This window comes from Erpetoichthys calabaricus, chromosome 3 (genome assembly GCF_900747795.2).
Source record: "Erpetoichthys calabaricus chromosome 3, fErpCal1.3, whole genome shotgun sequence".
Classification (NCBI taxonomy): domain Eukaryota; kingdom Metazoa; phylum Chordata; class Cladistia; order Polypteriformes; family Polypteridae; genus Erpetoichthys; species Erpetoichthys calabaricus.
In genome coordinates this window covers 278,609,940-278,633,093 of record NC_041396.2, presented here as the reverse complement: position 1 = coordinate 278,633,093, position 23,154 = coordinate 278,609,940, and the positions used below count along the sequence as shown (strand labels likewise).

General features: G+C 40.1%; 1 protein-coding gene across 3 annotated transcripts in view; it reads left to right on the top strand.

The window, feature by feature from the left end:
* Positions 1 to 21,786, top strand: part of slc16a13 (solute carrier family 16 member 13) — a 58,668-nt gene extending 36,882 nt beyond the window's left edge. For all 3 annotated transcript variants that reach the window (XM_051924876.1, XM_051924875.1, XM_051924874.1), the window contains 3 exons: positions 4,246 to 4,514; positions 7,508 to 8,033; positions 9,937 to 21,786. In XM_051924876.1, the coding sequence (XP_051780836.1) occupies positions 4,246 to 4,514; positions 7,508 to 8,033; positions 9,937 to 10,178 (1,037 nt within the window). In that variant the 3' untranslated portion in view covers positions 10,179 to 21,786. The remainder of the gene's footprint in view (positions 1 to 4,245; positions 4,515 to 7,507; positions 8,034 to 9,936) is intronic.
* Positions 21,787 to 23,154: the final 1,368 nt, after the last annotated feature.

Sequence of the window (23,154 nt, the reverse complement as noted above, 5' to 3'; positions counted from 1 at the left end):
TATGTTTTGGTCCATCCGACGATGCCAGATTGCACCTCAGACTGTCCAGGAGCTCAGTGATGCCCTGGTCCAGATCTGCGAGGAGATCCCCCAGGACACCATCCGTCATCTCATTAGGAGCATGCCTTGACGTTGTCAGGCATGCATACAAGCACGTGGGGGCCATACAAACTATGGAGTGCGCGCTTCGATATTTGACAAATGGTTCGATGTGGTGAAGCAAAATGCCGACATACAGATGTATTCATGGTGCTTTTATATTCAAACGTCACATATTCCTGATCGTAATACACGATACGTTTTAAAATTCTCACATACCGTCTTCTGTGCTGTTTTTTTTTTCTAGTGTGCTCCAGTTTCCTTTCAAAGATATGCAGATTTGGGGATTTGGTGCCACTAAAATGACGCTAGTGTACGTGTGTGCTTGTATTCACCTTGCGAGGAGCCGAGGCCTCGTCCAGGGATTGTTTCTCACTTGTGCCCAATGCTTGCTGGAATGGACACATCCCTGGATTTAATCAATAAACATCCTTTTCAGAGATATTGCGGTAAGGTGTCATTGAAATTTAATGGGTGTTCTAAGCAATTCACAACACAGCGAAGCCGAACATGTTCTCACCGTGATAATATCTCGCACTGCCACCTGGCGGATTCCTCCAGATTTATGTAAAGTACGCGCGCAAGTATAAACACTTCAACTCTTGCGTAGCACGACCGTCCACTGCAGCATGCGTCGCATCACGTGAAGTATAACTCCGGCCTTTGAATTCAGCCCTCTGTAGGTTGATCATTTTCATTTCCATCAAACAATGTGGCATCCTTTTGTTCCTAACACATTACATAGTCTATATCAGTAGAGTGTGAAAGAATGAGTCTCAATATACTGGAAAGGTTTGGGGCAGCCACACATATATTGTCTCTGGCTGCAAAAGGTTTAAAGAAAACAAGAGGATGCTCTTTGGTTGAGTTCCCAGATTGAACTAAACTGGTTTGGAAAGATGGAGGTTTTATATGCTGTGAACCGGAAGTGATGTCATTTGACTGGAACAGGAAGGGACGTCAGTCTGGGCGCCGGAACAGGAAAGGACGTCAGTCTGGGCGCCCGAACAGGAAGGAACATTAAATCAGGCAGGTTTTCCCGTATTTGGTCTGCAGAGATAACAGAAATAGGTTTAGAGCACCCCACCACCCCCTGGTCTGGCGGGTAAGTACCCTCACTTGGTCCACTCAGTTCGCTCCTAGTCCATGTGTGTGACAATAGATATCTAGCAGGATTTTTTCCAATTGAGATCTGATGTGTTTTCAAAGTGCTCCTTTAATTTTTTTGAGCAGTTTATATATGGATATACTGAGTTTGGAATAAGACCAGAATGAATTCAGTACAACATATTCTTGATGATTTCTTATCTTGCATAGATTAAAATGTGATTGCTTTGAATTGACTTAATGTGTATATGATGTGAGTGGTTAGGTGGAGTGCCTTTGAGTGAATAAGGGTGCATGTTTTAAATTTTGTGAAGTGAGGGTTTGTAGGCCTAGCGAAATGAAGTATTTTCACTGTGCAAAGGTGGTCACATCTGTTTGCTAACCTTGTCTGGACTCATATTTGTTTTATCAGTCATTGAAATGTAGAACTGTGTGTGTGTGCATGTGTGTTTTAGATCATTTTCTTGGTGTATAACTTAGCAGAACTTCAACTTCAGCTAATGAAGAATCTTTTGATACAGAACTGAATTCATAGTGTCCCCTAAGAAATTATTCTCTGTCTGCACTCATTTATTCTATTAATTAGTTGGGAGTTTACAATTATAACTCCAGTTCCTAAAAACATCATTTGTATTCTATATATTTCTTTGCTTCTATGTGTACTATCTTGATATCTGGGTTATCTGTTATACAAGGAAACCAGATACCTTGCAGATTGGCCAGAGAAAACAAGGAGTGATAAATGTGTAGATATTCTCTTAGAGAGTGGAAGACAACTGAACATTTGAAAAAAATGTTGTTCAAGTTCTATGGGGGGAGGAAGTGGACTGAACTGACTTGAAAATGCAGAGTGAAAAACAGAAATTGACCAAATGAAGTGGTGTGTTGTGAGGAAAGTGGAGGGAAGAAGGCCAGAAATTACTTGGGTGGTGCTGGATCATGACAGTCCGTTTCACCGTCAGGAATGCCCAAGAACACAATATTTTCACTATTTGTATTAAGTTATTCCTGCGGTGGGTTGGCACCCTGCCCAGGATTGGTTCCTGCCTTGTGCCCCATGTTGGCTGGGATTGGCTCCGGCAGACCCCCGTGACCCTGTGTTTGGATTCAGCGGGTTGGATAATGAATGAATGAAAATTTATGTTATTCTATTTAATTTTAACTGCCTTGGGAATCTTATTAGTTGGTATAGTTTGCAAATTTAGGTTTATATCCCATACCTGTGTATATCCCTTATGTGTTCAGTCAAAGTGTATTGTCTGCCGATAAAGATTTTACCAGGTTGATGTTTTTGTGTTTTTGTTTTTTTCCTTCTGGCATTTGTTCTTAAGAATGTAAAATTGGTCGATTTAATTTTATTTAAATTTTATTAGTACCTTACATTACACCCCCCATTAAACAATACCTGGAATGAAAACCTGTAGCCAACAGTTTCCAGCATTGCTAAGACTGGGGGATCCTGTGGTGGTTAGAAACCTGAATATTTTGGTGTTTATCTGTGCTCTAAATTTACTCTCTAGCAATTAGTAATAGTTGAATAACACAAAATCACAGCTGTATGTATATATTCCACGTTTTTGCATACAGTTAATTGTTTAACTATCCAAAAAATACAAACAAAACAAAAGTATGTGAAAATAATGGGTAGAAGAATTCAGATTAGAGAGAAATATTCTGAAATATTTAATGGTGCAGTTCCTCACATTGTGTTTACCATTTCAGGCATGTGTTGCAGTAAGCTTTGGAAACATGACAGATGTCAAAGTCCTTCTCCAAGATTAGCTGTGAGGAGCAACTTAATGTTTTTCACTGCCAGGTCACAAACCTATTAGAGCGTAGTGCAGCCTTGAAACATTAACATTGTAGGACTAATCCATAGTCAGTCAAGTAAAGGATTGGTAAGCTTGCAAAAGTGTGCGGGAGGGATATGGGGACAGGGCTACCTGATGGAAACCATTTCAGGGTTCTTGAATCTTAGCCATGGCTCTTTAATATCTGTATCTAGGCAGTTCCTTTTTTCATAAAGGTCTTCTTAAAGCAAACCTTATTCACATAAATGTCACCTTTAATTATAAAACACTGGCATTTGATGATTTTGTTACCTGGAAACTAACACAGACATACTGGAGGGCATATTTGATTGATATTATGTAGTTTAAATACTAATTTGAGCAGTCAGAAAAAGGTGTTTAATTTTGTTATCATTTTGCAGATTTTTGTTTACTAACAATTCAAATACTGTGGAAATAGTAGAGGATTTCACTGTACGTTAGAGGAAGTACAGCTGGCCAAAGATTGGCAGGAGTAAAGTGACCACCAGGATGGCTCAGAGCAGTTAGCTAGGTCCCACAGGAAGCCTCTTTGTGACAAGGCAATGAACGAGAGAATGGTAAATAGATGTGGGAACACAAGCACCAGCAGTGGGTGATATGTTACGCAAGCTATGTGTGCTTTGTGCCCTAAAACGGCAGCAGGTAACAATGCCACCATTAGCATAGGGGAGCGGTGGCCTAGGCGGATACATTTAATGCTTCTCTGGGACACTAAAAGGCAGTAAACCCACCAGCTGGCAGGAATTGCTGGCTATCTGGCTGAAGAGGGAATGAGGCCAAGATGTAAACATTGTAAATAGGTGAGAGGGAGCGAGAGAATGGAGACGAGTGTTACTTCGTGTGTAACTGTTGAGCACAAGTGGATAAACAAATTCACTGGACAGTGCTAGGGAACCAGACCAGTGTAGTCCGGCCCAAAGAATCATTTTTTCCCCCCTCTTTGTTTATTTTATTCATAAGAACATAACTAATTTTGACAAGTGATAGGAGACCATTCAGTCCATCAAGCCTGTTTATTAATAAAGTTACTGTTTTTGATCATTCTGTAGTTCATTTTGTGTTTAATTAAGGCAATATTTTATATTTATTTGCCCTCTACTCCAAGTGTATTGATCAGTTTTGTGCTACAGCAATATGAATTTTCCTCACTGTATATTGAGTCAGTCTCTTGATGGACCTTTTCTGACTCTCTCTTTGTTATTGGCAGGTCTGGGTTGGGCTCTGGTTTTTACTCCCACTGTAGCGTCAGTGACTCGCTACTTCGTGAAAAGACGCACACTGGCCACAGGTATAGGGTTCACTGGGGTTGGAGTTTCTTCCTTTGCCTTCTCACCACTCTTCCAACTGCTAGTAGAGATGTATGGCTGGCGGGGTGCCCTCCTTATCCTTGGGGGTCTAAGCCTAAACCTTGTGGTATGTGGAGCTCTTCTGAGGCCCTTAGTACTCCTAGATGACCAAGTTAGATCTAGCACCCAGGTAAGATCAGCTTTTTCTTTACAGTTTATTAATGCATCCTTGTTTTTGTCAGAAGCTGAAAATGTTTGGTAAAGAGCTAAGTATGCTGGAGGTTTAAGTGCTCTTTCTTTTTAAGTATCTTGCAGCATATTACCACATACTATACACCCACTGCTCTCTGAGTTGAAGTAGTAGACTATAAGCATGTCCCCTTAGAACTCAAATTTATTCTATAAAAGTTTAAACTTAAAAAAACATGAAAAATGTGTGTCCTTTGGCCTTTGGAAAAAGCAATAGTCAAGTCTTATAGACGAAAGTACAGACTCCTCAAAAGATATTAACACGAAGTGCTGCTTGCTACTACATTATTGTAGTCCACTCACATAGAGCTGGATAAAATTTAGCAAGTTCTACTATGTGCAGTGTGTTTATAGGCTAAATGAATAACTAAGGTTTAAAGCATTACATGTTGTGAAAGGTCTCATCCTTTTACAAATCTGAAGGTTTATTGCAGAATCCATCAGAGGTGTTTTTTTTTTTGCAAACTTCAGCTGGGACTCCAGATGGACCTCTCTGAGAAGTAAATTTCTTCTTTCAGCCTCCCATATAGGCCAGATGTGTGCAATATCTTTGATACTGTTGATACTGTTCTGTAGGTCTTTCAAGGTTGCTGTTGGATTCCTGGCAACTTCTCTGACCAGTTGTCTTCCTTTCTGGTCACTTTGACGCCCTGGATTTGGCAAACTGGGTGGTGTCATGGACTTTCCACTTCTTAATGATCGACTTAACAGTACTTCGAGGTTATCTTCAAACCCTTCTAAATCTTTTTATATCCTTCTTCCGATGGTTAGCTTTCCACATCTTTGTCGTGAACTTGTTTTGAACTATTAATGTGTGATCTTGAAAGCAATTGGTTATTTCTATGATAATTTATAATTTATAAATACTCTATAAATAATCTATAAATACCTGGGAGTGCAGCTGGACGATAAATTGAACTGGACTGCCAATACTGATTCTCTGTGCAAGAAAGGACAGAGCCGCCTGTATTTCCTTAGAAGACTGGCATCCTTCAACATCTGCAGTAAGATGCTGCAGATGTTCTATCAGATGGTTGTGGCGAGTGCCCTCTTCTACGCAGTGGTGTGCTGGGGAGGCAGCATTAAGAAGAAGGATGCCTCACGCCTGGACAAACTGGTGAGGAAGGCAGGCTCTATTGTTGGCATAGAGCTGGACGGTTTGACATCCGTAGCAGAGCAACGGGCACTCAGCAGGCTCCTATCAATTATGGAGAATCCACTACATCCATTAAACAGTGTCATCTCCAGACAGAGGAGCAGTTTCAGTGACAGACTGCTGTCACTGTCCTGCTCCACTGACAGACTGAGAAGATCATTCCTCCCCCAAACTATGCGACTCTTCAATTTCACCAGTGGGGGTAAACGTTGAACATTATTCAAGTTATTGTCTGTTTTTTACCTACATTTTTTATTACTCTTTAATTTAATATTTTTTTGCTGCTGGAGTATGTGAATTTCCCCCTGGGATTAATAAAGTATCTATCTATCTATCTAATTTTAAGTAATGCTATATTAAAGGGAAGCTTACTTATGAAGCATGAATATTACAGCCATCCATCCATCCATTTTCCAACCTGCTGAATCCGAACACAGGGTCACGGGGGTCTGCTGGAGCCAATCCCAGCCAACACAGGGCACAAGGCAGGGAACCAATCCCGGGCAGGGTGCCAACCCACCGCAGGACACACACAAACACACCCACACACCAAGGCCAATTTAGAATCACAATCCACCTAACCTGCATGTCTTTGGACCGTGGGAGGAAACCGGAGCACCCGGAAGAAACCCACGCAGATACGGGGAGAACATGCAAACTCCACGCAGGGTGGACCCGGGAAGCGAACCCGGGTCTCCTAACTGCGAGGCAGCAGCGCTACCACTGCGCCACCGTGCCGCCCATATTACAGCCATTTATAATTAATGTAGACACTTTTTAAACTGCTTTTCATATTTAAATTGTTTACAGTTTTGTATAGATTAGTTGAATTTAAACTTTAGGCTTTAGGTTAACAAAATGTGAAAACCATTGAAAGGGGTGTATTCTTTTTCTACCAGCTGTAAGTGTATGGTTTTCTCTTTCTTCCTCTTTCTTTTTTTGTCATTTACTTGTAACACATGTAAAATACATTTCAAATTATGAGGCAGTAAAATATCCACCTCAGTTTTTGTATAATTTTTAAAGTATTTCCATTTGAGGTTAGTGTAAACTTGAAAGTTGACACTGCAATGATTATTGCTGCATTTAAAGATTTTGATCCTTCCATCCATCCTTTCATTTTTTATTTTTTTTTTAACTTGAGTATTCACTTCAGCCTCCCAGGGTATTGGTATCAATCCCAGTTGGTATGACTGCCACTGTTACCAGTTAACCTAAAACACCAATCCTCGGGATATAGAAAGAAAGAAAATCCACAGCCATACTCGGCCAGTGCCCAGGCCTGCTTAAAGATTTATTACAGAAAAAAACATTTTTTGAATTTTTTGTTTTCTTAACCTTACAGAAATGGAAAGTGCTTTTAGGTGAGACCGATATATACTGTATTTTTGCACCTGATGATCTGTTTCAAAGGTGATCTGTCTTTCTTATCTTCAACATTACACACTACCTCTCCTCTCTTTTTAAAGGCTGGTCTACAGCTTTAGCTTTATTTAGTCTATTACAGAATGTCTCTGCGTCCACTTCAGATACCTTTATTATTAGTGGATTACATGATGGTGCAAAGGCAGAAATGAATTTATTTTTGATGATTTAGATTTTACTTTACTTTGCAAGATAATTAAAAAAAACTAACAAAAACATTTTTACTCAGTTAAATGTTATTAAATATTACTCTTCTATATCCTCTGAATATTATTTATTTCATTCTGGAGTGCCAGTGTGAAATGTTTAGCAGTGGGTCACAGTTACTGTCTTTTCTCATCCCTTCTTCACAGAGCCATTCTCAGAAGTTGTATTGTCACTCCTGGATGTCATGGCAGCGACTAAGTGAACTGTTAGACTTATCCCTACTTTCCCACAGGTCATTTATTACCTATGTGGCTGCTATCACATTCATCAATACTGGCTATTTTGTACCTTATGTCCATCTTGTGGCACACGGAAGGCTTACCGGCCTCAGTGAATATGAGGCAGCCTTTGTGATGTCGGCTACAGCTGTAACAGATTTATTTGGCCGAGTGGCATCAGGATGGTTCTCAGACCTGCACAAATTCCGTTTGGTGCATATTTTGGCATTCCTGAATGGTCTTACTGGGATCTCCCTGCTCCTCATTCCTCTTGGCACATCCTTCATCTCTCTGCTGGCACTTGGTCTTATATATGGTTTCTTCTCTGGAGCATTGACACCTGTAGTGTTTTCACTTTTGCCTGAAATTGTGGGACTTGGTCGTATCTTCAGTGCATTGGGGCTCTTTCAGATGATTGAAAGCATTGGAGGACTACTTGGTGCACCTCTGTCAGGTAAGGGATTTCATAATGTGTTATCATTCTACAAAGGTGATTAATACATTTGCAAAGTGTTTTAATGCTTTGTGTTTCTGTATGGCTGAGAGGAGGAGGAGGAGGAGGAGGTTAGGAGCGCGCACTGAGAGGCACTGAATTAAATTAAATGATAACAGAATTGAATGACAAAGTCTAAAATAGTCAGGATGTACCTTTTTTTTTTTTTTTTTTTAAAAGGAATTCAGAAGGATATCAGAATATAATATCACAATATTTTGTTAAAGATGTAATAATACCATCTTTTATGCTTAGGGTAATATTAAGTATTGTAATTATAATTATGCAATTGATTATTCCCTTTTTTTCTTACACTGCAGTTAAAAACATTCTACACCTATAAACAAAATATGTCATTCTATTTCACCTAATTTGAAAAACCCTTGAGTCATTTTACTCAATTTCAGTCTATATTTAATTGTGGAACTTAATTACTAGTGTCTCAACAATCTGCACAGTAAGACTGGGAGCACTTGGTTATGCTACAACAATGAATAATTGGTTTTGGTACATAACACGTGACTTCAGCTCTGGGTGATGCATTGTGAAATGAGCCCCATTATTCAAGTATATTTAAACAAACATGCATGAGTTGTCTGTGCTATTCCAAACAATTCACTGTAGAACTGTGTTTTCAGGATCATCTTTAACTTCAGTGACACATGCCTTCTAGAAAATTGTAACAGCTTTTACTTTGCCATTCTCTCACAAAATACATATTAACTTCATACTTGTTGCTTAAGCAGGTTCTTCCATTACAGCTATGGAAGACTTTATTCCTTTAGTGTTGCTGTGTGCCTTTATTCCTCAAATATTCCAATTAGAGGGCTCAAGTTTTATAAAATTTCAAGGATCTAGCATAAGAAAGCAATGTGTTCTATATCATGACACAATGAAATATCAAAAGTCCAAGAAGTTTGAAACTTCTTTATTGGCTTTCTGCACAAGGCAATCCAGCAGCTAAGAAGTTGAAATGGATTAAGTAAAATAAGTCATTTGTCAAGTTAGCAAATGTTCTGAATGGTTGTGAGACATTACCATTTACCTGGTGCTAATGAGAGACACGCCTTCATAGGTGGTGACCAATTCTTTGATTTTTAAAGAATTCTTAAGTACAGTCCAAACACAATGTAAATGATCATTCCCTTAAAGGGTGATTTGTGGTGAATGGTAAGCAAATTTTGAAATACTGAAGTCCCTGAATATCTAAAATGCTTGGTAGTCTTCTGATTACCTTGACCAGAGAAACGGGATTACAACTGTTTCCAATTTGGCTTCTAATAGACTATTTCAATGAACGAGACTTTACACTTTTTAATTTCTGGTAAAATAGTCACTTGCAAAGAATTGTCAATTGTATCATACTGTTCTTAACACCTCATCTCACAATGCAATTAAGGAAAATAACATAAGCTCCCTTACAAGCATCTTTTTGATGAACTGCATTACAGAATTATGGCAAAGATAAAAACGGTTCTGTGAATGGTTCTCATTTGCTGATAGAAATACTGTGTAGTACCTTACTGAAATTAGCTGAAATTTCTTGATACATCAAAGTAAACGTCCAATATGGTATGATTTTCTTTTTTCTTATCATTTTCAACCTGGTTCTTTACATTTAGTCCCATCTAATTTGTACCAGTTGGTTAAACTCAAAAAGATCATACAGATCTATAATTTTATTATGAAAGACCTCATTCAAGAGTCCTTCAGAAAAATAGCTACAAAAGTAGTTAAAATGGCAAAACAAAATTCATCTGTTGCTGAGTTGCAGTACTGAAGGTTTCTAACATGTTAGGAAAAGGAACCATATTAAGATATTTTATTGATTTTACTGTCTCTCTCTCTCTGTCTGTCTGTACAGGTTGGCTTCGGGATATCACCGGATCCTTCACTGTCTCCTTCATGGTTGCGGGAGGACTACATTTAGTGGGATCTTTTACACTGTCTTTTCTTCCTCAGTTCTGTTCTTTTTGGAATCCTAAGAGCCAAAAGCCTGAGCTCCGAGAACTGTCTAATGGAACCAGGCCTCTAAACGACTCTAGTCAGCTTGATTTTCCCACGCAAGAGCACTCAACAGTGGAAGCTGAGCAGAGCAGCGCCTAATTTTTACCATGTCTTCAGGACTGTAAGAGAAAATAGCTGTTCTTATCATGCTGTTCTTTTGTCCAGTAAAACTGGTAAAGAGGCGACCAAAAAAACATGTTGCTATTGTGAGCAGCTGAGTTTACTCAAGACAAAGCATACTTTTTTATGGATCCTTGTGTAAGAAATCAAGTGTTACTTCTTTAACATGGTCAGGTGTTTCTGCAGATAGAGGCAATGTTTACTCCTCTGGTCTCATGTATCCATTGAATTTAATTACCAGATCTCAGTAGAAACATTGATTCATTGTTTAATATGTGCAGTACTGTACTTCTGATTAATATTTCATTTTAGGTTAGTTATTTTCAGTTCTGCATCCTTATGCCAAACCAGCATATTATATCAATTCAGTGTTTTGGGTTTTTTTGCCTTTACCAGATCATATAATTACTGTGAGAGAGGGTGAAGCAGATACCCTAAAACTTGCATAAGTAACTCAAATATATATGCTGTATGGATAGATGTATACTGTAGATACAGGTCATATGCCATTAGAAAAAACAAAATTTTCCTGAAATCCTTGCTTTAACAAACTTCTTTTTTGGTCCTGGCCAATTTCCTACAGAATTAATGTAAAAAAAAACACTCATTACAGCAAAGTCGGTTTTATCTGCAAAATTCATTACAATTGTGTAATTTTTCATAAAAAATGCAGAAAGCATGCATATTTCTTCTGTACTTGGCCCAGAAAATTGAGATTTCAAAGCTCCGCTGAACAGCCAATGAAATTGCACGTTTGTGTCAATAGATTTGTTCAGTAGTTGTCATACTCTTGCAGTGGAGAGGTGCTTGAGAAGAGTTACTGCAGACCAGAGGCATTGTGGGCATATGTGGGGGCGGGATAAACTGTCAATCAAAATCAACTTCAGCTGTACTTGTAGAACTCTGGAGGTCTGCCGCAGTTTGACTCTGACGTTTACTTGTATTTCTGGGTTTCTTGTGGTTTGCTTTGACTTCACTGAGCACACTTATCAGATTGAGGATTTTTTGCTTGCCCTTCAGCAAATGTGCTGACTGCTAAGCTTCCCTTATGTTTATGCTACTCAACCAGTTTTCAGCGTAGTTAATAATTTTGCTGAGATTTTAGCTTATGAACACCTGCAAACTGTAATCTTAAAAGCAGATTTGTGCTTGCAAATTTCTATGTTCAATAATTCTTATTTATGAATGTGATCTTTATTTCCTCAAACTTTTTATTATGTTCTTTTTATGGAAAACTTTGCATTGTTTGGAGATGAAAAAAATAGTGACTCGCAGAAAAACACAGCAGCCAGCGAGAGCTGGTCAATCCATTAGAAGACATCAACCAAGGGGCGCCATTTGTGAAAGTTAGTTTATGTGCATTATAGACACCATGGGGCGCCTTGTCATGTAATTCAAGCAGTGTATGCTCTGGACACTGAAGGGGGGACTCCTTTGGACCACCAAGTCTAATAATATTATCTGTGCGCTATAGACACCAAGGGGCACCAATTATACAATGAAAGCAATTTACTGAAAAATCTGGAACTTCCTGCTTCCATTGATGCTAGCAAGACAAATATAGACATTTCCATCAAGTTCACCATTCCTCAGTCAAGTTTGTCAGCTGTATGTGTTATTAGGAAATTCCCCTAATAACTAATTATTTTTTTCAGTCTCATTCTAACAAAAATGTGACCTGTATATAATTAATATTGAGCATTGTTTTAAAATGCTTTAGGTATCTAGTTCATATTATTGTGGTAAAAAACACATTTTTCCAGAGTGTTTTTTACAGAACACCTCGGTTTACAGCTTACTCAACAGTAAGGCAGTGAAAAGCTTTAAGATATCTGTGAGCATCTGTCAGTGCTACCACTACTACAGTATGATCTCTCCTCGGCTCCTTTTGGTTCATGGAACTTTGGGTCCTAAGTATTTAAGAAATGTGCAGTACCAGGCTTCTGCTTAGATTCATTTTATGCCTAGAGTCTTAAGTGTTTGGGAGATCATTACTCCACTGAGAAATTTTTATTTCACCACGCCCACATAAAGTAAGTAAAAGTCTACATTTTATACTCTTAGGATTCACTTGTAGTACTAGGGTGTTGTACCGTGTTAGCCATTATGAATGTAGAGAAAAGCCAAGCAAAATGACACCTTTTATTGGCTAACTAAAAAGATTACAATATGCAGGATTCACTTGAAAATCTCTCTTCTGGACAGCTTCTCTCATGCAAAAGGAGAATCACTAAACTAGATTTTTGAACCTAGAATGGGATATCTTCTGTTATAAGTTAGACACACTCAAAGTGCCTTTTAAAAGTACATATTGTAAATGTTGTACAATTTTGTTTTATTTTTTTTTACCATTTTTAAAGAAATGCATTAGAAAATGAATACATCGTGTAATTTGCCTTTCTTCTGTTGAGAGTGCTTCTTGCCATCCTTCCATATAGTTGCTGTTTATGGAGTTGCCAGAAGTCAACATTTTTTTCGTGTTCAGTCAGTGTTGTCCTCGGAATTTCTTTTACAGTAATCATAAATCGCTTTCACACTAGCACTGTGACTCCAATTCACTCTTACTCTCAAATGGATAGCTGCTACATATACAGTAAGTGCTATAAAGAATATAAGCCGTTTGACAAACAAGAGGAGACAGTCAGACCATCAAGCTTGTTAGTTTAGGTAATTGCCTACGGTATTTGTGCTAAATATCTCATCTAAATTGTCAAGGTAAAATTAAAACCAAAATCTGTAAACTGGCACATAGAATCTTGTATTTTGTTTACATCAGAGTAGTTTTCCTTTTTCAGTAAATCGAGCAATAATTTGTTGTAGTCAATAAAATGAAGGCCTTCTGAAAATGCATTCCTAACTCTCTTTGTAGTACTAGGGTGTTGTACCGTGTTAGCCATTGTGAATGTAGAGAAAAGCCAAGCAAAATGACCCCTTTTATTGGCTAACTAAAAAGATTACAATATGCAAGCTTTCGAGGCAACTCGGGCCCCTCTTGCCCCATCTTGCCTGAAGAAGGGGCCTGAGTTGCCTTGAAAGCTTGCATATTGTAATCTTTTTAGTTAGCCAATAAAAGGGGTCATTTTGCTTGGCTTTTCTCTAACTCTCTTTGGTAACTCATCTGCCGAATTCATGGCTCATTTACTCATTAAGCTCGAGTTGACTGCTTTGTTTTCTTCTTGCTACACGTGCTGCTATCAATTAGTGATGATAGCCAGTATGCTTTTATAAAGTGTAGTATGAAATAAAGCCCCTTCTAGGACTTCAGCTTGGCTTCTTACCTGGGCTATAAAGGGAACTGTTGCACTATGGATTGTAGTTTAGGGTCTTCAGGTTGAAAGCACCTGTAGGCCTCATTGTGAACTCCCTCTTAGTTTATATAACTGTTGCCTGCTAACTTTGGGGAGACTGAGGCCATGTCCTAGTGGTGCCACTTGACAATTTATTTTTTATTCATTCTTTTTTTTTTAATATATATATATATATATAGCTGTCAAATAAACGAACCACACGCTGTGGCACAACGTTAGGGGCATCGCCTCTGGCGCTGACGTCCGAGGTTCGATTCCCGAGAGGGAGTGCAGTGGAGTGTGTACACCTGATGAGCCCAGAATGAGGCCGAAACACGTGTCGCGTACTCTTTGCATTTATTTGACAGTAAACTATTTCAAACCATTCTATGATCTGCTCCTCACAAACTGAGGGCACCGTAGCGGATGTTAGCAGATTGCTGGCCAACCACAAGCGTTACCTGGTAGGTAACCACCCATACAATCAGATTGTGACACAGACTTCGAATGCCGTGATTATATATATATATATATATATATATATATATATATCCCAGAGAATGTTATAAAACCTGTGTTATAAAACCTTAATTTTCACTATTCTTCTGTCTATTCCGGTGAGATTATACCACCGTGTCTTGCAGGTTTTTGACCGATGCTATGGATGTACTGCATTCAGTATGAATAGCTCAATTCCTCTTCTTGGATAATCAGAAGCTATTGAATTGCTGCAGCAGGGCACAAGTGGGTGTGCTGTTTTTACAAATAGTAGGCATTAAAACAATGTGACCTGAACTCCTTTCTCATTTGGGTCTCGTACAATTTTTTTTTTTTTTTTTTGATTCTGAAATAATTTGTTTTGAAGTTTCTATATAGTAGTTCTGCTTTGACCCTAGAGTGGACCTTGGTGGCTACTTCCACAGCCCCGGTTCTCAGAGGAATTACTATCTACAATACCAAACAATGGTCTATGACTTGGAGAAAATAAGAAATTTGACAAATGAGAGGAGATCATTCGTTCTATGAAGCCTGTTCGTTTAGCTAGTAGCTGTGCTGTCCCAAAACTGTCTCGTCTCCAGGACGAGTACCCAGAGCTCTTTAATGGCAGGCAGCAGCTCTAGCTCTGCACCACTGAGCCAACAATATTTTGGTTTGTAGGTGATGCAGGATTCAGACCAAGCTGGAAGGAAAAAGGTAGGCCTCCCTGCCTGTAAACCCAGCTTTAGAATCCTGTTCCCCTCCTCAGAATGAAGATCATTAAGTTCAATACAATACACAAACAGGCATGATAAACAAAACAAATGTCAAAGTGCTTCTCCTCTTCTGTTTGACTCAGATATTTATTTATTGAGTTTAGTGTTTGCAACATTGAATGTGAATTGAACCTTGCCTGTTTTGCTCATCCCACACACTTCTCTAAACACCTTGCTAGTTTCAAAATGTCCTGCAAGCTAAAGAGAAGCATCAGTTTGGAGGGCTGTGGTGCCACGTCATCACAGTTTGAGGGCAGAGGTGTGTCTGTATAGGAAGGAACATCAAAGAGTGGGGTGATTGCAGAGGGCTATGTGTACAGTTTTAAAAATCACAATAGTTTAACTGTCAAAAATGTGTTGAAGCTAACATTATTTGTGGAGAACAAAGTTTCTGATGGAATGGGAGCCAATGGTGACCATTGCTGGATGGCTGCAAACTACAGTACTACGTTACTCGTGACGCATAATCCACACATCAAATCATTCTCTTGTATGCTCACAAAGTGCAAAATGCTATAATATTAAATTCATAACTGAAAAAATAGACCAGTCCACAAACTGGAAGCCCCTTCACACAGTCATGCGTTTGAACTGAAGACAAGTCTCTTAACTAATCAATGAGGGGAAGATGCAGGCCTTTAATTGAAATGCACAATCCCATGAAAACTGTATTGACATCACGGCGCTGCAGCCCTTCAAATTTGTGCTAATTGAAGCTAAAAGGCGCCTGCCCTTTCTAACTAAACACGTGCCTTGCAGACTTGGGAGACATTTAATTAACAGAGGTTCTGCCTCCGACTGGCTGCTTAATAACATTCTAGGAATGAACTACATTTTACAAAATAACAATATGTGAAAAAACAGAAAAATGAACACTGGTTCCTGATGTTTAGCTTTGGAATACACAGGCATTTTCTTGGAACGCTTGCAGTGTGAATTACAGCTCTGAGTTATTTCAAGCTTTTAAAATAACAAAATGTAAAAAAATATTGTTGGTCAGGGCAGCATTTTTATTTAACATGTCGCCTGAGCTCTTTTCACCTCACCGCATGCGCCGGCCTGTACACTCGTGCACATGTTGCGTATATAGAAGTAATGTTATGAGAATAAAGTCGTCTATTGAAGAAAGAAAGAGAATGTATCACATGAGATAATCGATTATATTTTTGTCATCTAAAAGCCTATGAGGACAAGTGTTAATTTAGCATGGAGATTTGTGTTGTGTCTTTTCAGTGCTCTTGCCAATGTATTTTTTAAGCACTGCTGGTTCTACATGTTACTATTTCAGCACTGCAAAAAATATGGCCTCCTGGATGTCAGCAGATACAATTTTTCACTGATATCTCAGCACTTCTGTGTCAACGTAGACAGTGTGACCAGTAGAAGGCATTGCAGCACCCAAATCCCAAACATAACTACACTGCACAAGTCCTGGGTTCAAATAAAACCGGATCATTAACAAAAATACCTTACAGTAAGGTTCTTGTAAATTGGTTCTTTCCCAATACGGTCTTCTCCCATCTCTCTCTCTCTCTGATTCCTCCACTCCTCCCAGGTGAGTGTTGTCCAACTCCTCTCCTGGATGAGGTCTAGCAGCTTCTTTTATCTTAGACCCAAGAATACTTGCAGTGCTAGGGCATGGCCCAGTGGAAGCTCTTATGGGTCAAGTGGAAGTTCCTGAAGCTAGGGGTCACAGACTCTCGCAGCACCCTCTGGCATCACCTCCAGAACCCAACAAGGCTGCCCCATAGGACTACAGTTCCCAGTGTGCCTTGTGGGTGTCCATACAGGTTGTGTCCCTGCAGGGATGCTGCCACCTAACGTAGTGAGAGAGCTTGTAGTTGTGACTTGTGCCTCCTGGCCAGCTATTGTTCCTCAATCCGACTCTGCTGGGACACAAGTACGCCCAACTCCAAACTGGCATCTTCCTGGCTAATGTAGGGAACACCCAGGTTTTCTTCCTGAGCTTCCAATGCCCTGGCCGTCCAACCCTTTAAGGATCCTTGTGTCGTCCTTTATAACAGGATGAAGAAGAGAATTATTTCTGTATGCCCCAAACTGTAAAATGTGAAACCTAATTAGCAAGAAGTTTAGTTACAAAGAGACTGTAAGTAAGGTTAAATTGAAAGAGTCAATGGAGTTTCCATATATTAAAGCCAAAGATGAGTAACAAGAAATGTAATAAAACTGTGGTGCAATTAGAAGGCAAAGTTAATCTTTTTTGATTACTGTTGTGTTTTTACACTTAAACCAACAGTATAATAGTAAAATAAAGACAGACACAAATACAGCAATTACCAAACTTCCACCATTTTAAGTTCCGGCTGTAACGTGCACCTTAATACCAGGGTGCAGGCACATCACACATTCAATGCAATTATTTGAAGCATTAAATAGAACTTATATTTAGTATTAAATTCTTACATATACATAACATTTCCTCCCACCCAGTTTGGATGTCTAACAGTATTTTTTTTTTTTTTTTTTATATATCATATCTACAAAACACTTGGCATAGATACCAAACATGAATATAAAGACAGCTAAAGCATACTATATAAAAGTGTACCATTTATTACGGTGTACTGAAACATTTATATATGGCGAAATGCAGCTTACCAAAGCTAACAGACTCTTAAGTACTTTGTACATTAATATCGACTACAAGTTCAACCTTTCAGGAGGTTTACGAATCCTCTCAGGATAGCGTCTTTCTTGTGTAGGTGGAGCAGACATTTGAGATGAGGTTGATTCAGCAGATTCTTGAGGCTGAGATTCACCAGCAGCAAGGGATGAATCAGGTGTCAAGAAGGTAAACTCATTTGAGTTCTGAGGAATGATCAGCTCCTCAGCCTCGTCTTGTGATGTGTCTTCCTGAGCTTGTGCATCTAGAAGCTGGTCGATATGTCTGCGCCAGACTGTATCATGCCCCACCTGCACTGTGTATGTCAGTGGACCAGTCTTTGACACAATCTTACCAGGTTGCCATTTCTGATTTGAGTGTTGGTAGTCTCTAGCAAGCACTTTATATCCAACCTCAAATATTCTAAGCTTGCGTTGTTTTTGGTCTTGGAAGCACTGCTTCTTCTGCACATGTATACGCAAATCAGGTTTTAGCAGATCTAAGCGTGATCTCAAGCTTCTTCCCAGGAAAAGCATTGCTGGAGTCTGACCTGTGGTTGAGTGAGCTGTGTTTCGATAGGCTAGAAGGAAGCTTGCAATTTTCGTATGTAGCGACTCTTTTTCCTTTTCCATGGCTTTCATAGATAGTTTGAAGGACTGAATAAAACGTTCAGCTAGACCATTTGTTGCAGGATGGTAAGGAACAGAGGTGATGTGCTTAATGCCATTCTTTTTTACAAATGCCTGGAACTCAGCAGATGTAAACTGAGTTCCATTGTCACTAACTAGTTGTTCTGGAAGTCCTGTACGTGCAAATAAGGTGTGGAGTATATCTACCGTTTTAGATGATATTGCCTTTTTTACTGCAAAAAGTTCAGGCCATTTTGAATGTGCATCAACCACAATGAGAAACATTCGATCATGGAAAGGTCCTGCATAGTCAATGTGAAGTCGTTGCCAGACAGAGCTTGGCCATTCCCAGGTATGAAGGGGAGCGTTTTGGGGCTGTTGCCGAGTCTGTTGGCATCCTATGCATGACTTGGCCAGATTCTCTATTTGAAGGTCAATTCCAGGCCACCATATGTAGCTTCGGGCTAAGCTTTTCATCTTTACAACACCTAAATGACCTTCATGAAGTGCCTCAAGTATTTTTGTACGAAGTTTGGGTGGTACAATCACTCTTGTGCCCCACATAATGCATCCTTGACAAACTGATAACTGGTCACGTCGATTTGAGTACTCAGGGAGATCAGCATCACTTCTAGAAGGCCAACCTTTTATTATCAAGTCAAATAATTTGGCCATAGTGGGATCTCGACTTGTCTCTTTCTGAATTTGAGCACTTGTAATGGGTAAGGGCTCCAGTTGTGTTAGATGGAAAATTTCAGCTGGATCGGAAAGGTTTTCAGTTCCCTTAAACTCACAAGGTAGACGGGAAAGTCCATCTGCATTTGCATGTTGTTTTGTGCCTCTGAATTCAATTTGGTAGTCATGGCCGCCTAAAAACAAAGACCATCGTTTTAAGCGTGCTGCAGCCATGGTTGGAACACACTTATGAGGATTGAAAATAGCAACTAAGGGCTGATGATCAGTAACTAATGTGAAATGTTTACCATATAGGTATTGATTAAATTTCTTTACCGCCCACACTAGGCTTAGACCTTCCCTGTCTATCTGTGCATAATTCTTTTCAGCAGGACTTAGAGACCTTGATGCAAAAGCAATTGGTCGTTCTGTGCCATCAAGCATCTTGTGAGAAAGAACAGCACCAATGCCATACGGTGATGCATCGCAAGCCAGGCGCAATGGCAACTTTGGATTAAAATGTGTCAGCACTTCATCAGATGTAATCAGCTGTTTGGCAGTATTAAACAGTATAATAGTAAGTTAATAAAGACAGACACAAATACAGCAATTACCAAACTTCCACCATTTTATGTATAAAAACAAGTTCCGGCTGTAACGTGCACCTTAATACCAGGGTGCAGGCACATCACACATTCAATGCAATTATTTGAAACATTAAATAGAACTTATATTTAGTATTAAATTCTTACATATACATAACATTTACAAACGCAATGTGGGTTGAAAGGGGGGGGGGGGGGGGGTAGAAAAATACTAAAAGAGTCACAAAAATGAACACACTAACTCAGCCAGGCAAGATGACTCTGGGACTGTGAGAGTAAGCTGGGTAGCCTGGAGCAGGTGAAGGAGTTTTAATAATTTTGATTGCTGCGGTTGCACATCTCCAATTGTAAATGTCCCGTAGGAGGACAGAGGAGTGCTGTGAGACGCTGTGCTGTTTTAAGCACTCTCTGCAGAGCTTTACAGGGTGAACATGCAGGAGACAAAATAGCCAGAGGATTGAACTGGGGTGCCAACAAGTAAGGGTGCAATGTTACCTGCGGTGCCGCTCAAGTGTGGCGACGGGACCAAGAGAAAAGCTGACCAATTCTGACATGTCAGACGATCAGTTAGAAATGTTTTTACAGTCACAACTGGGTAATGAAGAAAAAGCAGTCAACCCTGAATTGGACCAAGAAAGGGCTAAGTGTGATGTGTGAGCAGTATGTTAAATTAAACAAATGTGACACGGCAGTAGACATCAAATTTGAGTAGATTAAGAGCAAATCAAGATTCATTTTATTCATCACATACACTATTATACGTGTAGAATGTGCAGTGAAATGTAAGCCTGTGCATCAGTGAAATATTATAAGGAACAGATACAGATATACCGCGGTGGGTTGGCACCCTGCCCGGGACTGATTCCTGCCTTGTGCCCTGTGTTGGCTGGGATTGGCTCCAGCAGACCCCCGTGACCCTGTGTTCGGATTCAGCAGGTTGGAAAATGGATGGATGGATGGATATATAAATAGAGAATATGATAGGGGTATAAAAAAGTTACTTTGACAGATAAGTGCCACATCCTGATGAAGAAGTCTGATGGCCTGAGGTTCCAAACTCCTTTTAAGTCTCTCAGTTTTGGCCGTAAGACTGCAGACACGTCTGCTTGATTTCAGTAGGCTGAACGAGGCCATTCATGGGGTGTGTGGGATCTTTAATAACTTTGTTTGCTCAGGTTCTACATCTCCTATTATGAATGTCCTGTAGGGGGGCAGAGCATAACTGGTGAGACGCTTTGCTGTTTTAATCGCTCTCTGCAGGACTTTATGGTCTTGGGCTGAGCTGCTGCCATACCAGGATGTGATTCTCTGTGAAGCTTTCTGTAGCCCATGTATTGAAAGTATCACTGGGGACACCCTAAAGTTCCTCAGCTACCTCAACCGCAGTCTTGCCTTTGTGATCAGTGCTTATGCATGCAAAGTCCAGTTCAAGTCCTCCGAGATAGTAACTCCAAAGTATTTGAAGGTGTTTATCCTCTCCATTGGGATCCCACTGATGGTTAGCGGGGTGTAGGACTGCTGCCACTTCCTGCTGAAGTCCACAGCCAGCTCCTTGGTTTTACTGACATTTAGCTGGAGGCTATTTGCTTGACACCATGAAGCCAGGTCCTCTATTTCCTATCATACCCACCTTTCATGTTGTACAAATGAGGCAGTGGGAACAGTGATGAGAAACGGGTGGGTTCAGGACCTCAGGCGTTGGGGTCAGAGCTTAAGTACAACTCAGCTTTAAGACAGACGGAGGGCTTTTAAGTAATGAGCAGAAGTTGGGACACCTGTGCAAATTGTTCAACTTGCAAGGCTTACTGTAATTTACTTGAATTGCTGTAGAACATCTGTAGGTTGTCACCAATATTTGTTCCCTGAAGAAGGCCCATTTTGTAATATTCTCAAATATACATTTCTCGGTTTTTTCCTACCTTTAAATTGAAACCTCTGGCAGTTTACTGCTTACCTTTTTATCATTTTAGGTTATTCACTGCATTTTGTCCGATTAAATTTGTAAGAAAAATCGAGATGTTCAAAAACTTTTGACTGGTAGTGTAAAAGGCCGATTCACTTTAAACAGAAGTAACCAAGTTTAAAAACGTGTTTTTTTTTTTCTACATTTTAATCTTTAACCGTGGGAGGAGAAAAAAAACGTAACGAGTCGCCACGATGCCAAGCAGGGTGAGGGCCAGACGGTTACCCGTATACCTCGGGTACACAGGACAGTGCAGTGGTGAACGCCTGGTGTGGTTCTGAACGAGGGCTGCGGCCTACAGTTGTGGTAGTCGTGTTGGTGGACGAGCTCTCCAGAAGGACTGAGCTACTAAAACGTCATGTTGTCGGGATTTGTCTTTTCTTGCATTAGTGTGGTTAGCAATTATTGGAAAATGTTGCAAGGAAAGTCTTATTGGGCCTAAAAGAAAGTGCTGTGTTCGTCTCAGGGAATTGTAAGCAATGTTTATTTTTAAACCATTTGTATTACTAAAATGTATTTAAAATAAACAAATAAATGATAAATCAAACCAAACTTTTTTTTTTTCTGTAGATTTCTTTGATTGGCAAAGTTGGCATGGCTGCCTGTGGTGTCTCCCTGGTGGTAGGTACTTCAGCTTCTTTTCACTTGTTTGATTTCAGTTTATGTTCTCACGTTGCTGGGTTATTTATTTATTTTTTACCATAAGACACCCTAAATTGGGGAGGCACGATGGCGCAGTTGGTAGCGCTGCTGCCTCACAGTTAGGAGACCCGGGTTCACTTCCCAGGTCCTCCCTGCGTGGAGTCTGCATGTTCTCCCCGTGTCTGCGTGGGTTTCCTCCCAAAGTCCAAAGACATGCATCGGCGATCCTGAATTGTCCCTAGTGTGTGTGTGTGTGCCCTGCGGTGGGCTGGCGCCCTGCCCGGGGTTTGTTTCCTGCCTTGCACTCTGGGATTGGCTCTAGCAGACCCCCATGACCCTGTAGTTAGGATATAGCAGGTTGGATGATGGATGGATGGATGGACACCCTAAATTTCAAATTCCATTCAGAATGGATCACTGGAAGTTCCAATCCATCGATCTTCTGCTATTTTGTGGCAGAGTGCAGCGGCCCACGCAGAAGGCGGCAGGAATGGCCGTTGTGTGGACTCCATACTGACATTCGTGCCCCACACATGTATTTCTTTAGTCTGAAACTGTTTGGATACCAAGAAGAAAAACTGACTGACATGAAGTAAACGTGCAAAACCCGCAGGAGAGCCAAACCTGAATCCCCTGGATGACTTTTTGTTTTGTTTTTTATTTTCCCAAAAATGTTGCTTCCATAAAAACTTTTGGTGATTATGATGGACAGATGTCAACTGAACACAAATATAATTTTGAACTGACTGTATCTCATTGGAATTTCAAGAAAAATGAAATTGTATGTAACCACTTGCATTTTTTTTTTTTTGCACATACTTTAATCCCCGAGGGGAAACTGTCTTTTCGCATGACCCTGGGGGCTCAGAGTGCAGGGTCAGCCATTGTCCAGTGCCAACAGTTCTCACGTTAACAGCCCAGCGGAGTAGGATCCCTTCTGGCAGTAGCGGGATTTGAGTGGGCAGCCTTCCAGACCCAACCGCTGATCGTTCGCCTCATTTCAGTGTCCAACAACAGTCGGCCAGCATTGATGGATTCCACTTGTCCTGGTCCTGCTTTTCTCGTGTCATAACCTCTTACCATGTTCGCCACTGACTTGCACCAAGAGTAACAAAAAACGAAGTCGCAAATGTGTGACCCGTCGCACTTTGTGGGTTTGTATGCTTGAAGTATGTTGACATCCAACTGGGTGCCGTGTGCTCAGCAGACGCCAAGATGATTTTCAACAACATCCTTGAATGTGAGTGCAGGAGATCAGTTAGGTGTTTCTGTGGTTAA